The 15,528-nt window shown below is 38.6% G+C and overlaps 2 protein-coding genes across 3 annotated transcripts; one reads left to right on the forward strand and one right to left on the reverse strand.

The window, feature by feature from the left end:
- The first annotated feature begins 647 nt into the window (after positions 1-647).
- LOC103723583 (uncharacterized) lies at positions 648-9,005 on the forward strand. Of its 2 annotated transcripts, none has more exons than XM_008814540.6 (3): positions 648-1,501; positions 1,641-1,704; positions 1,816-9,005. In XM_008814540.6, the coding sequence occupies exons 1-2, from the start codon at positions 806-808 to the stop codon at positions 1,701-1,703; spliced, it is 759 nt and encodes a 252-aa protein (XP_008812762.4). In that variant the 5' UTR covers positions 648-805; the 3' UTR covers position 1,704; positions 1,816-9,005. The 2 variants fall into 2 exon arrangements, with proteins under 2 accessions (XP_008812762.4, XP_008812761.4); XM_008814539.6 differs by having other exon boundaries at positions 649-1,501; positions 1,813-9,005.
- A 2,120-nt stretch (positions 9,006-11,125) lies between these two features.
- Positions 11,126-13,246, reverse strand: LOC103723592 (uncharacterized). Its single transcript, XM_008814548.6, has one exon. It carries the CDS (start codon positions 12,571-12,573, stop codon positions 11,794-11,796), a length of 780 nt encoding a protein of 259 aa, XP_008812770.4. The 5' UTR covers positions 12,574-13,246; the 3' UTR covers positions 11,126-11,793.
- Between the last annotated feature and the right edge of the window lie 2,282 nt (positions 13,247-15,528).

A 15,528-nucleotide genomic window follows, 5' to 3' on the forward strand; every position in this document is an offset into this window, starting at 1 on the left:
TCTTTGAATCCTAAATCTGCATGCTATGGCCAGTCGCATTCAAAATGATTAGTAGCTGCATGGACAGTAAATGATGTGTTTGGAGGCAATGTTGTGGTCCTGATAAATATAGTTGTAAATACTGCTTGGATAGGTACCATATATGATATATCCATGCTGTTTAATCATAATTGTTGACCTAAATTTCATTTTCTTTTTAAAGCTTTGCTGCTTGATCCGAAAAATTAAACTGGCCTGCTGAGTGAACAGTTGTTCTTTTAGTATTTTGGTATCATCACATGCCAACATCCTTGATGCCACGTGTCATCACAAAGTTGCGTTCCATTCTGATGTGGCCCAGCTGCACCTTTCAGGCGGTGGCCCAAATCCAATCCGCACGCACTCATCAAATTCTAATGTCTAATTCTATTATTTCTGTAACACGATATTGCGCTCTTATGTAACTCCACCGAATCCGCCGCGTTCGTAACACCCGAGCCAAACCCTCGAGCATCAGAAACGAAAGTTCACCCGATCTACTAATCTCAGCCGTCGGATCCGTTTGCCACTCCCCGATTAGAGCACTCCAAAGCGGGTCCACGAATCGTGCAGGCGAAATTAAACGCGATCCGGTCACCCCCACCCCAAGTCTAAATTGCCCCCCTTACATAAACCGCGAGATAAAAACCAGCCCCCACATGAACGTTGAGCATCCCCTCCCCTCTCTCCTCTTGCTCCTCCTTCCAGAAAACTTCCACCCCCCTCCCCACTCTCTCTCCCCGCCGATCCAAAGAAGATCCGGAAACGGCCCCCGATTTCACCGTTGATGATGAAATCGATGGAGGAGGATGAGGTTCATGAGAGGCCGGCGGAGCTGCCTGCGGAGAACCGTACCCGCTCGCCGCCGCGGCCGCGGCTCTCGCAATCCCGCCTCCATAACTTCTCCTTCCCGACCCTCAGCTGGGGGCGCCACAAGCTCCTGAGGTGCATGAACCTCAACGGCGGTGCCGCCGGCGAGAACGCCGGGTCGGTGGCTCCGGCAACCGCGCAGCACGACGCCCGAGCTGGCCAGAAGCGGCCGGTCTCCTCCTCCTCCCCGGATAAATCCCGCCCTCCGTGGGCGCCTCCGGAGGCGAGGGACTCCAAGGAGGCCGATGAAAGATCTCCGGAGGAAGGGGAGGGGGAGGAGTCCTCCTCTTCTGCTGCTGCTGCGGCGGCAGCGGCCATGAGGCCGTGGAATCTGAGAACGAGGAGGGCTGCCTGCAGTGCTCCGGGGGAGAACGGGTGGCCCCGGAACCCCAATTCGGCTGCTGGGCCGTCGTCTCCGCCGGCGGCCGAGAACAGCAACCTGGTAGCAAAGCCGGTCAGGCTGAGATCAGATAGCGCCGAGAAGGGGGAGCGGCAGAAGTTTGCGATCTCGCTGTCTCGCGAGGAGATTGAAGAGGACTTTTTGTTGTTCAAGGGGACGAAGCCCCCTCGGAGGCCTAAGAAGAGGCAGAGGATCGCTCAGAAGCAGCTAGACGTAAGAGAGTTTTTGATAAAAATCTGATTTTTTTTTTTTCAAGTTTTTTCCCTCCTTTTCTTGGTATAATTGACTCCTTAATTTTCTTTTCCGATCAAATTAGTTTTTGTGATTATTTTTAATTTGTTTGGTACTGCAGTCTCTTTTCCCTGGTTTGTGGCTATCCGAGGTAACTCTGGATTCGTACAAAATTGATGAGTAAGGTAGTCACCATTTTTTTTGTTTTTATCCTTTTTAGCTTTTTCCAGATTTTTTGAATGTTTCTGGATAAATTTGAACCGACACCTTGATGAATTGTTTTTTGTTTGCAGAAGTTAGAGGATGTGATCAAAGTAGATGTTTGTTCGTGGAGAAAGCTTCCAGGGTTTTTAATTTCTGACTATTACTTTAGTCCCGTGTCCATGGTTAGTGTGGTTTTGTAGCACACCATATTAATCTGTAAATTAAAAGTTTAAATAAAGGTGTTTAAAGTTTGCATTTTGTTATGCTATGCAAGCTTGCTTCTTTACATTATTTTCTAATTTAAGTTTTTTTTTATTTAATTATCTTTTAAATTTTCTGAAATTTTTTTCCTCAAAGTGGACATGGCAAGATGGTTTTGTTTGAATTTTTAAATGTTATATTATAAGATTTATCTAAAAATATAAACACTCTGGTATTTGGTAACTGAACTTGGTTTGTAGTCCATGTATTGAAAGAGATGTCATGTTGTTACCTATATATATCTTGGTTCGATCATATGGGGAGAGGTGTGATGGGAGCTGGTGGAAAAGGTTGTGAAGATGCTAGCTTCTGGCTGCAATTGTGAACTTTGCTATTAATAGGATTTTATGCGGGGATAAAAGTCCAAGAAAAATCTCCTAATTCTTGAAGAACAGTTATGGTTTTGTTTGCTAGCTGGGTCATTTTGTTGATAAAGATAAGAGGCCAATACTCGGTGGTGCTTGATCGATGAAAAATTCAAATTGTGCAATGTTTAACATATGTTATGAATTTATGATGATTATGGGATTACTGACAGAGGGAAAATGTAATAAGCAAATAATATGTTTCTTGAAGTGCCGTGGGTGTTCCTTACATCCACAGGCAAATTAGACAGTTGGATGGCTTGGTTGAGATTTGTGTTTCATCCAAGGATGTGAATGAAACCAGAATAAGATTTGATGCAGTGCTAGTTGCATGAAAAGGAGTGCCTTTGCCTTTAAAGAAACCTCTGGTAAGAACATGAGGGAGCGACAAGTCTCATCTATGTATTCATTTTCCTTAAGAGTGATTCTGTGTTCTACTTAAAGCAATAAAAGAAAAAAGTGTGATTGCTCATGTTAATGCATGAAGTCAGTAAGTGCTGAAACCTTTCGAGCTACATATTTGTCATTTTGCATTTATTGCCTTGGTCGGAGTGCAGTTTCTGATGCTTTGTGATTTTGATTTCTCTGACACTTATATTTGTTCACTAATTTTGATGTGAGAGAAAGATGCTATAGTTAGTTGATTGTTTTCAACAGTAAATTGTTTTTAACTTCCATATATTAACTACTGGGTGGCAACAACCGTGTTTATTGGTGCTATCCTTTCTATCTTTTTTATCTTTAATTCTTTAAGGCAATGTTGCTTCTTTATAAAAAAACAGTTTCATGCTTGGTCTCCTGTTCTGTCGTAGCATCAGAATGCATGTGCATGTGTTTTGGGCTAGATATTGTGATATGCTGTCGCGTATATGATACAGCGGATTGACAGAATGTTGTATGGTTCCCTTTGCACTTCCTTCATTGGAGGGTCATACTTCTTTAGTATGGTGATCTGATGCTAATATTAGGTTATATTAATCAGAATCTCAAATAAAAAAAAATTAAAATATGTTTTTATTGTTCTCATTGCTTGTTATGAAAATCTCCTTCACAAAATTGGGCAGGTATCTTTCTTGTTTCCACACCGAACTGAAACACTTGCTTGATATATTGTTGCTTTATCAGGTGGCTAGCAGCCTTTTAATGTTAGTAAGCTTCTTTAAGAAGTTTTCCCTCCATTGAACTTGGTCTTCTTCATTTTAAGTACGTTCTTATGGCTCCACAATGAATAGAATGATGACATTTTATTATCTCTGATAAAGAGTTACTGCTGCAGGAAATAGTATCTAAATTAGAAACCTATCCATGAAAGCAGTGGATGGCACTTATAATGAAATATTTTTGAAAATTAAACACTAATTTGTTTTTTGAACTTGTGATAATTGCTAGATTGAATAAAATGGTGTTTTCTACACTTTGTTGGTTATAGGTATCAAGGCCCTTCAGTTAGTTGAAATTATGTTGTCAGCTGTCGACTTGTGGTGAACCTTAGCTTTCTGACTCGAATCATCTCATGTGATTTGAGAATTCTAATTCATCTTGCTGACTTACTAATGCTGTGGATTTGTTTAAAGTTAAGGCCAGAAATAAGTTCAGTTGGTTCACTTGATGTTTTTGTCTTGTACCATCCTCTCAGAATTCTAACCATCCTTTACCTTGCAACTGAAACCTCATTATAAATAATTGATTAATTAAGCATCCAGGTGATTCAAGTTTGTATCCTTCAAGGCTCGAAAAATTTTTGATTCAAGTTTGTATCCTTCAAGGCACGCAAGTTTTTTCTGGGAAAAAAGTTTAAGCCAGAGGATGAAAACTGAAAGCTGTAATAATTAAAAATATAAATCATGATCAGTTACGAACTTTAATAGAAAAATTAAGATAAATGAAGAGGAATGTATATACAGAAAAGAAACCCTTTAAGACAACCGATGAAAGAAACCCTATAGATGTCCTATTACTCTTTCTTTTTGCCTGCCTTGTGGAGCTTTGTAAAGGTGAGAAATCGAAGAAAGTCACTCTTGGAAACTTTTATTGGACGTCAAGGAAGAGAAACTTGTGGGATGGTGGTAACAGTTTAAAAAGAAACATGCTTGGTAAATTTTGACATAAATAACCTCTGCTCCTTTGTGCGTGTCTTACATGCATAGACCCATGCACCACACACATTGCGGGGAACGCATGTGCATTAACATGTTCTTTCTTCTTAAACACTCTTTATTTGAACCAATTTTACCGTTCCCTGTTCTCCTTTAAAAGTTGCTCATGGATTCAGTTTAAATGGGTAAAACAGTTTGCTATTTTCTATCTTATTTAGATGAAGGCATACTAATAAGTTTGTCTGTCTTCTTTTATCCTTCATTTATCTCTTATTTTTAATAATTTACCTTTTTGGTTGCTTCTTTTAATTCAGAAACTTTTCTTTTAGCTATATAGATCTAGACATGGTGATTTGAATAAGTTTTCTGTCCATTTCTTTTATATTAAATTTGTTCAGTTGGTGGTGTTATTTTAGCCTTGAGATATGATTGAATTTTGGGTTACTAACTCATACTTTCACAATTTTATCTTCAAAAAATATGGTTGTTTAGAACCCAACAGAAAACAGGGCATGATGATTGCATCAATAACTTTATGTTATATATGTAAATCACGTAATGGACTGATTGAAGCTTTGGTTGTTGAAAGTTTATTGATGGCTAGTCTAATCAAATCTTTGTTGATTGCCAATTTCTGTTTTTCTTTTTCCAACTCCCATTGTGTCTGTATATCAAAATAATCTCTTTCTACAATCTTTACTTTAAGATTTGAAGTACGAGTAATTGATTTTTGAGTGTTTTCATCATCAGATGTCAACCTCTGTAAACTAGCATAATGGTCCTGGCATGGAACCTGAAAGAACAGTTGGCAGAGAGGGAAACATATAATTTGTGTTTCACAATTTAAGGTCATGCAACCAGCGTACAACTGTTCAAGATTCCACCAAACTTGGCAATGAATAGAATCTTTAAATGAGCATCGGTTAAGACAATGTTTATTATAGACTATCTTACCTCTAGTGCACAAATAGCTAACTAAAGAACCACCTTTTTTTCCTCTTTCCACAAAAATTATATGATCAATCTTGTATAATCTGGACCTTGGATGATGTACTTCTCTCTATCACATACCCGTTACAATTGAATTAAAATAAAAATGATTAGTGGAGCCATTCTGTGCTTATTTTTGATCAGGGATTATCATTTTTGGTCATTGAAAGCCAGTCCAACTTAAGTGGTTGTGAAATATAAAGTTTTTAGCATATTAATTCTTACTTTCAGTGAGCATCTAACTTATCTCAACCAATACAACCAAGACCAGTTGATTGCTTATGGTCAATTTTATATGTTTTAGACGATATTTTGTTTTTGTTCAAGCATGTTTGAGTGGAAATCTGTTCTGGGCTAGTTTCAATGGACTGCTTTGGGCAAATCAGCCCCATCTCATTAAAATACCTCATAGGATGACTTAATTTGAAAATTTGCTTTGGTGACTTGTAAAAATCTGAATGATATGCTTTTAGATATAATGTCCAAACAATGAATCAGAGGAAGCTGGTTTGTGGAATATTTCTGGTTCTTTATTTCTTTTACTGGATCAAAAATGCCTCGGAGTTAAAATTTTAGAACTAGAAGGTTAAGAAGAAGCTAGGGTTATAGGATATTAACTGGATTTTGGTTAATGTAATCTTTCTATATTTTTTTTAATTATTTGATGCTAAGATTTTGGCATCAAATTGGTTTTCTACTTCAATAGCCTGCTCCCCTCCCCCCCCCCCCCCCCCCAAAAAAAAAAAACTCCTCTCCCAAAAAAAAAAACACATGCACACCCACAGGTCCCACACAAAAGAAAAAACAAAGAAAATAAATAAATAACTGCTTACAATGAATTTCCATGTTTATGACCCCTGATAGAAGCATCTTTCTGATGTCTCCCACTTGTTTTTGCTGTTGGGTTAAGTAACAGCTACCTATTTTTTTTTTTTTTTTGCAAATTAAATTTTGCTTTTCAGATATGTCTGCAGGGTAACTAGTTTGGGGTCAAAGCTTAGTTAAGTTAATTGAGTATATGTCTGCAGAATCAGAGAAGATGACAAAGGCGATTCAGATTCTGACTAAATTGATAGTTCCAGCATGCTCAATGTGGCTAAAGAGGCACAATTTCCCAAAAAAAATGATCAAATGTGTTTGCGGTTTTCGTTCCCCTAAATTCTCATCCAGTTTATTTTTAGGTATTTTTAGCTACAATTCCCCATTAAATTAATTGAATTTCACTTCATAAATCTAGAACACATGCAATTGTCACAAAAGGTTATAGACTGATTTATGGTTCCATGGACACAGCTGTTAACTTGCAAAATAGAAGTAGTTAAATACCTCCTTGTAATGAACATGAGAAAAATAATTCATTATGTATATGATCATGAAAAATTAGAGAATGTAGAGATTCATGTGAATAGGAGGACAGCCTAATCTAGCTTTCAGTAGGCTTCTTTATATTTGCTTTATTAATTGTATGAAGATCAAAAACAGAAGATGGGTTGGATTTCACTTTATCGCATATATTATAAACAGTTCTTGCAAATTAGTAACAGGCAAAACCAATATAGTCTAGTAGTCACTAATTAAATGAAAGATAAGAAACAAAGACCATAGAAAATGAAAGCAGAGGATTATGTTAATAGAAACGCAATTTATTTATGGGTCATTTAAATTTTATGATGGTTTTATTAACCATGTGTAGACAATTGATGGCAGTTTAATTTTCACTTCATGACATTATATTATAAAAAAGATCTGCGAAATCAATTGGACTGGTATTAGATGTGGTATATTACTGTTTTATGATTTATGTATTGTATTAGTTGTATGAGAAAATGGATTCTAAGTTACTACTTGTTTATCCAGGATGATAGAATGTGTTACTGCATGCTTGCACTAGGCGTGTGCAGGTATATCTGGTAGTATTTAAATTAGATAAATTAAAGCAAGTAGATCTTACAAAATCAGATTATGTTTATCAAATTCCTATACCCAGTTCAGGTGCAGGCAAATTGGAGAACCGAAGGAGAGGCATGATACCCTGCCAGTGGTGGAGAATTGGTGTATTTTGCAGGAGTCATTTCAGTGTAATACATATGTATATGTACATACATACATATATGTATATGTGTATATGTATATATCTATATGTGTATATATGTATATATGTATATATCTATATATCTTTATACACACACACACATATTTATATATGTATATGTACACACATGCACATGTGTGTATATATGTGTGTGTGTGTGTGTGTGTGTGTGTGTGTATGCACACACACATATGTTTGTGTATATATGTGTATGTATATGTATATTTATACACACACATGTGTGTGTCTACATGCATACATACATATATTTATGTATGTGTGTATGTATGTATGTACACATACATGCACACACATGGACATACATACATACAGATACATACATGTATTTGTGTGTGTCTGTAACATTTTCATACTGTTTTAAATGCATGCATATTTAAGAGCATCATATAAGTTTTGTGCTCTATATGCTGTTGTACATTTCCATGAAACATAAACAAAATACTTGATTCTTATCCATGGCTCATTCTTTGACATGGATTATATCGTCGAACTATTTTTCGGAGTCTCCATGCTTGTTTTGGAGCATTAAATAGAATATTTAGCTTTTTAGACCTATAATTTACTTTGTTGCAGTATACCTGAAATGAAAGAAAGGATATGACTTTTTTTTTTAAAAAAAAATATACATCTTCTTTGTAAGCCTTCTGATCCTCTCTTCATAATATTGTTTTTATGTGACTGTTGAGCACTGATTTAGAACCATTGCCGATGTACAAACAAAAATGGAATCAACTGAAAACACTCCCCTTTCAAGGCGCCTAGCAATTAGTGTGGCAATCGAAAGACTTCTCTTTTTGTGACTGCTGTGAGTCTAGTATTGCCCATTTGTCAAATGGTGGCAGGACCTGAAGACACCTTCAAACTCTTTCTTCTAGACAAGATATTTATCAATAATATCCTTAAGGTGATCCTTATCAGGGCATTTCGAGATCATAATTCGGAGAGCAATTTTCCTCCTTGTTTTAGCTGGAAATGCTGGTGAATTACAAGGTTATGTCTCTGATCTCTGTTCATTTTTATTGATCTAAAGAGCACTGATGCCTCATCTCCAATGACAAATGGATTTGCAGTCATTCTAGTCGGTCGAAGGTGTCCCCTGGTAAGTACTGATTGAATGTTGGAACAAGGCACTACAAGGGAAGCTGCTGGCGGAGAGGTTTTCCGGTCGGTGTTGAGAGAGATCTCCGAGGCACCATTGGTTCTCTGTTCAGATGGTCTCCAGAGCTCGCAAACAGAAGACTAACATCTTCTATGTCACCAATGTATTCTTAAGGCCCTTTTTATCATATAAGCATATTTTGAAGTCAGGTAGATTCTGGATTGCCTGAACTCTAATTAGAGCCTAACCTGGCAGGAAATTAATTTGACAACTTTCAGTCCAAGCTGACTCAAGTAACATAAATATTAGTCCAAATGGACCCAAACGACAAGTTGGGTTTGGATTAAGCTTGCTCAAATTGCATGTCTGACTTCGATGAGTTCTTAACTTTGAAAGCATTGTCTGGGCAAAGAGCCAAATTTTTCAAGTGCCTATGCTTAGGCCAGTACAATTGAAAGTGGTGTGGAATGTAGATGATATTTTTGTGCTCTTCTACCTATATATTGCACTGTAGCTCCTGTAAGGTTATTTTTCAGCTCTTTTTTTTAAAATAAAAAAAGGATCAATTCCAATCAACCTTCTTAAGGTAGCATATCTAAGTTGCTGTTTTGCCACTGGCAATTGAGTAATTGAGTAACTAGTGTTGCAGGGATAAGGAATTACATGTTAACGTCAGTTACATTTAAGCAGCACGATACGCTCAATTTCACTCAGTTCTTCTTCCTCCTATTTTCCATTGTGGCTGCTTTCATGAAGTGACATGTCCATTTGCATTCAGTGTGGACCCAAGTATCTTAGAAAACGCCAATCGCAAACTTGCAAGCAGTCTTATGCTTGGTCCAACCATTAACAGGCCCCGACTCGAGAGTCTTCTTAACATTTTGAAACGATTCTGTACCCAAGAATTGTATTCTGGAAACTTTTTCTGAAGCAATCAAACGACTGGAATTCAAAATTTGAGGATGAAGAACATTCGGATGCCACTTGCATGCAACTCAAAAAATGGAATTCATGTAGAATAAACCTACATATCCCACCTTGATGGTGGAGTAAGTCTATCTAGATTAATCTACATATCTCGACGAGAGCAAGGGAAAGTTGACCATGAAAGTATATTTTGTTGATGCCCCATTCTTTTGCCTCTACCTTAACTCGGTTACAAATATAACTTCTGAGATAAAAGGGGACATTCTTCGAGCCCAACCTTAGTTTATGATATCAAGGAGTAGCAGCAGCGTTATCAAGTTGAAGAATGAAGTACAATTTAGATCAGATTTAACATGCAAGGACATGAGTTTCGATAAAAAAAGATTAATTATAACAAAATTTTCTTCTCTTTTAAGCATCTTTATGTACTCATGTAGCAGTGCATGCATGTGCTTGTGACCGCAGCTACCAGCATCCATCCCATGCTGCCCTTCACTTTTACACTGCAATAAGCGACCCACAGTACTCGATTGGCGCCCACACCATCCATGTGACACCCACCGAAAAGAGGAGCCTAAAATCCCAAACCGATGCTACGAGATCCAAACCTATTCGTGCCGTTAAAGGAGGCTAGATTCGGCCATTCTCATCGTGAGTTGCCTTTGATATTGTTTGCCGATGTTAGAGAATGTTAGAGACTAACATTTATACGAGACGGGGTCGATTGGTCCGCAAAAACTTGCATATAATACCACATATTTGTGAAGCTATTGTGTTGGGTGATTTGCACTCATAAAGCTATTTGTGATGCTTGAATCTCCAAAAGTGATGTATTAGATAATTTTGAGATGATTTTAAAAGACACCGGCAATGGAATTTGTTGAGTTGCACTAGATTGATTGAACTCCAATGAAGATTTTTAACTTGAGAGGAATGATTCCGAGAAGAGCACAGGGCATTGAACTTAGACTTGATCCAGCTGACCAAATAAATGGATCGAATTGAACGAGAATATTTTGGGCGAAAGAAGGATTGAAAGATTCCAGCAACGATGGGGATTTATTCTAGAAGGCTTTAAGTAGGAATATGATAAGAAGAATGGAGGGAAATCATGGGCTGTGGAGATGAATAATTATCTTAAGGGCAAATACCATGCATGCATGCTGTAAATTTGAAAGAAGCCTGAAACAATATTTCAAGTGGCCTTGTAGCTAATCTTTTGTTTTTTCTCACTCACTCATTTTTTAAATTAGAAACACTTCGGTGGTTTGTAGATAGATGGACGTAAGGAGTCTAATAAAACAATAAAATATTTGTGAGCTTTTGCCACTGATTTGTTAAATCAAAGCAGACTCAGTCGTAGAAACAATTTGCAGACATCTCCATGCGCTCCAATCAGCAAGAAAATATTGAGATCAAGCGACAAAAATCCCAAAAAATATTACCACCAAAAATTGCAGCATAACATTTGTTTGGTAATTATCCATCACGCAAGGATGATGTGACTCGATTTGACACGACGAAACCAAGCAAATAATAATGCAGAAAGTCTACCATAATACGCTCCCAATATGCTTTATTGATCATAATTAATGGCGAGTCAATTACAAAACATACAAAACAAAGCAACTTCTCTCCATATATGGTCTGAGAGGAAGACAGAAGTCAGTAAGACTTTTCCCTTCTTAAACCCACCGAAGTTTAGAGGAGCAAGAAAAGTAGGACAGAAGAGTTATAACATACGATGCAACTCAAAGTCAAAAGCATCACAGAGGCCAAAACCTTTAGAAACAAGCCACCACAAACGTAGAACATGGACCCCCCAACTGCACAACAAAGAAAGCAATCCCATAGCCCGCAAAAACGACAGAAGTGGGGGTGAAAAAAAATACATAGGAAAAGATAGAAGAAAGCAGCAGTGAGTAACAATGAGCAGAGAGAGAGAGGAAATCCCAAGGAAGCAAGCAAGCATGAAAGCAGGGGGATCTCGCTGTCCCCCAATCCCTCAACACCCTTCATGATCCATCCTACCCACAATTCCTTCCATCACACTCCCTCCCTACAAGCCCACAACTTCCACTACACTTCAAACAAGAGAGCAGAGTAAGTCAAAAGCTAGAGGAAAAAACAAGGCAAAAGAGAAAGTATATCCTATCATTGCAAACGAACAAGGCCCCTCCCTCGTAATAATTTCGAAACAATCCACTTCTTCCCATGCTTTACGGAGAACAAGTAACTGCTGATCCCCTTCGCATGCTCTTACCCCCACAGCTGCAGAACAGATGGCAAAACGACGCACCGCTGGCCGCCGGCACGTTCAGAATCGGACTAATTCTGACCCCGTGGCTGCACGATCGTCGCGCACTCGAGTAGTAATAAATTCTCGAGCTGGAATCAGTCGAGAAGCTGCGGAGGAATGACGACGATGAATTGATGCCGCCGCCGCCGCCGCCAGTGTGGTTGGTCTTTTTGTACTGTTTGTCGGGCCTTGGTGGGTTCGGAGTTGGCGACGAGCCGGTGGATTTGCTGCGGAGTAATGCGAAGGGACAGAGGAGTCCTGGTCGGCTGCTGCCTCCGCTGCAAGTCAGACTGCTGCTCCTGCGGAACCGCCAGAAGGATTTCTGGGAAGAAGAGGGAGATCTTCTGACGCTGCTGTCATCTTCGGAGCTGGCCATGATCTCGCGGAGGCTGCCGGACTTCTTCGGATACCGGATTGTGGGCGGTGGGGGGAGCGCTGGGGGATTGGATGGGGTGGAGGGGTTCTTGATGGGGAGGGGGAGGAGTTTTCCATCGGAGAAGAGCTCGTCGGCGAGGGAGCGGTCGTCGGTGGGGATGTGGACGCTCAAGTTGAAGTCGAAGTCGTCGGCGGTGGAGTCCAAGGAGAGGGAGGCGTCCAGACGGCGGGCTTCGGCGGTGGAGGAGGGGGAGAGGTCGTGGGAGAAGGAGATTCTCGGGCTCGCCAAGGCGGCCATTTCCCATTTCTCCGAGCACGCTTCCATTGCCTCAGAGAGAGAAAACGAGAGAAAAAGAGGAGTTTTAGGAGGGTTTTTGGTGAGAAGAGGACGTGGGGGGAGGGAAGAGGAGAAAAGGAGGTTGGTTGGAAGAAGTGGGCGTGCCGGGGGGGCGGGTAGGAAGTGGGGAGCCGTTAATTGGCGTGCCGGAGGACGCCCGAAGCGTGTTGTCCTAGAGCAATAATGCTACGGTAACCCAGAAAAGCTACTTGAAAGAGTAACTCAGCAAATCTTTGCACCAATCACCTTGCTTCATTTGTTGACACAGTTCAAGAAGCCGATTCAAATAGAGTGGTCACTCTTTGAGGGACTTATTTGAGTTACTCAAGCATTTTTCGTAATTTAATATCAGAAAGTTTTATATCATTTGATAATTCTATGAGCCATCTAGAGCTTTGGGTTGTTGGGTTTGGCTTGGTTCACTCCCAAACCATTACATTGGAGCTTAGGCCCACCATGCTAATTAGTGCTCAGGCCTTCCTATACCCTTTTTTTTTTTTCATTTTTTAAGCATTACTGGAGGTGTTGAAAATATTTACAAAGCGATGATCGAAAAATTAGCATAGTCGAACATGTGATGTTTGTGCCACTGCTTGACTATTGCCTAAATTTTTGTTGGATAATTATATTTGCTTGCAAGACTACAAGGGGCGTTTAGATTTGGCTTTTTTTTCTCGGGTAAAACCGGATGATTTGGCTTAATTATAAATCAAGTTTGAAATTGTTGTTTTAACTCAAATGATTTATCTAATTGAATGAACTTGAACATGTCAATTAGCAACACAAGCCTAAAAGATGGCTCAATCCAATTGCAGCCAATTGTAATGGGGTATGAATATGATTAAGGTGAGATCTCCATTTACAACTTAGTTTAATACCACAATGCAGTTTAAAATGGAATTCTCTAGATGGATAACAGCCACTTGATTTCTAGAGTAAATATTTTATTGCCATGTTGGGTATTTTATAAGCATGTTTGGAAAGAATATTTCAGGAAAATGGAGTCGATATGGTTTTTAATAGTGGTGAGAGGTAACGTCACAACTTTCTTTGGATGGGTATTCTGCAAGAGGTGATTAGGTGGTGTTTTCTTCTTCTTTTTTTTTTTTGATAAAAAGATGATTAGGTAGTGTTTAGTTTACTATATCTTATCAGGATGCATAAAAGAACAAAAAGTACACCTTTGGATGTGGATGGTATCAAGGCTTTAATTCAGTAGAGCTTATAAAAAGAAAGCAGTTAATCTAAAGTCGTAAACTTTTTCCTAGTCTGTTTAGAACTTCCAGTCATGTTAAACCGATATTAATTCTCCTGAAGGCTCATAAAATATGATGATTTCTTTTCTTTTTTTCTCTTTTCTTCGTAGAAACTATATGGACATGTCTGCACAAACTAATTTTAAATTTAGGTTTTTCAATTTCTTAATGAAGCAGCAAGAGAGAACGGAATTCCTCATGCCACAACGAACTAATAGTAGCCTAGTTTCTAATGGCATTCTTCGTGGAGTAATTGTGCACCTCATCTTGACACATGGCACAAGGGGATTGAGGCAACTCAGAGAGTCGCCAATCCAATTTTAGATGCTCTATGAGCATTTCAAAGCATTTTTCTTTTTCATATGCTTCTTAATGATGATGAGTGTGGATGTCAAAAGAGGTTGATTTGCCCCTCCTCCTTCTGTTCCATGTTTCAACTCTCTATTTGTACCTAATTTCATCATCCCAGTGAAACTAAAATGACCCCCCACCCCCTTTTGTTAAAAAAAACAAAGAATGTGGACATCAGATCTATAAGGGTGTGCAGAAGCCTTCTATGGCACAGAACTTGATTCATCTTGTTATTGACGAAACATACTAATAGTTTATACAATGAAAAATAAATAAATAAATAAACATAACAGGGATATTTTTTAATGGTCATCACCCTAAGAAGGTCTTGCCAAATTTATTTAGGAGCCAGATATGAGAACCAAAAGGTTAAGCTTAAAAACCTTTATGAGAGGGATTATTTTATATGAGGGTTTTCTCCAAATGTGCTCCTCGCTAACTCCTAAGTTGGTTGTCAGTTTCAGAATATTTCCTTTCTAGAGGATGAAAGGAACCCCAAACCTACTAATAAAAAGTTGAGAGCTCAAAGTTGCTCACTATAGAAAAACTATATTGTTCGAAAACTTTGTCCTCAGTGTCTCAATTCATCAATGTGCTAGATTTCTTAGACCAACATGTTCATTTAGATTATAGAGAACGCCTGAGAAAACAATTAGATCCAGTATTAACCTTACGCTGCTATCTCCCACTTATTTACTGTTAGCTAGGAATGTGTTTAAAGAATCGTGTTTGTTCTTTGGTTATCACAAATTTTATAGGACTTCTGAAGTGTTAACAAAATGGAGGGGGAATTTCTTGAATGTATGAGATTGGGACTGTGCGTGGCGGCATTAGAGAACAATTGCCTATGTATTAGGCCACAATTAAGTAAATAAGCTAAAAAACAAGATTTCGGCAGCTAATGTCCCTAATGTTTAGATACAAGACACCATGGTTTGATCTGCTAACATCCTACATTTATCCCCATTTTCGCCCATCCCAGTTCTCGACAAAAAATAAATAAATAAATAAAAATAAAAGCAAATTATTTGGCAAAATTAACAAGATGATGTAGAACTTGCAACCATCGTTGTGTTGAGACCCTGTGACTTTTGCCCATAATAATTAAGATGAAAAATGGTGTAGCTTGGTTTGAAACAGTGAAAATAGCATGTTGACATGAGATATATGCATAGATCATAGATGGATAGATGGTAGGCTCAACAATCATAAATTTGATTCCTAATCCACATTCTTAATTCTGATTCCTAACCCATATTAGAAATCTAACTAATATGATACGTGCCGTGTATACAATTGGGTGTACAGTGCTTGTACCTGATGTGCTCCAATAAAA

Source organism: Phoenix dactylifera, chromosome 12 (genome assembly GCF_051530095.1).
Source record: "Phoenix dactylifera cultivar Ajwa chromosome 12, Ajwa_hap1_PhDact_Kaust_v1.1, whole genome shotgun sequence".
NCBI lineage: Eukaryota > Viridiplantae > Streptophyta > Magnoliopsida > Arecales > Arecaceae > Phoenix > Phoenix dactylifera.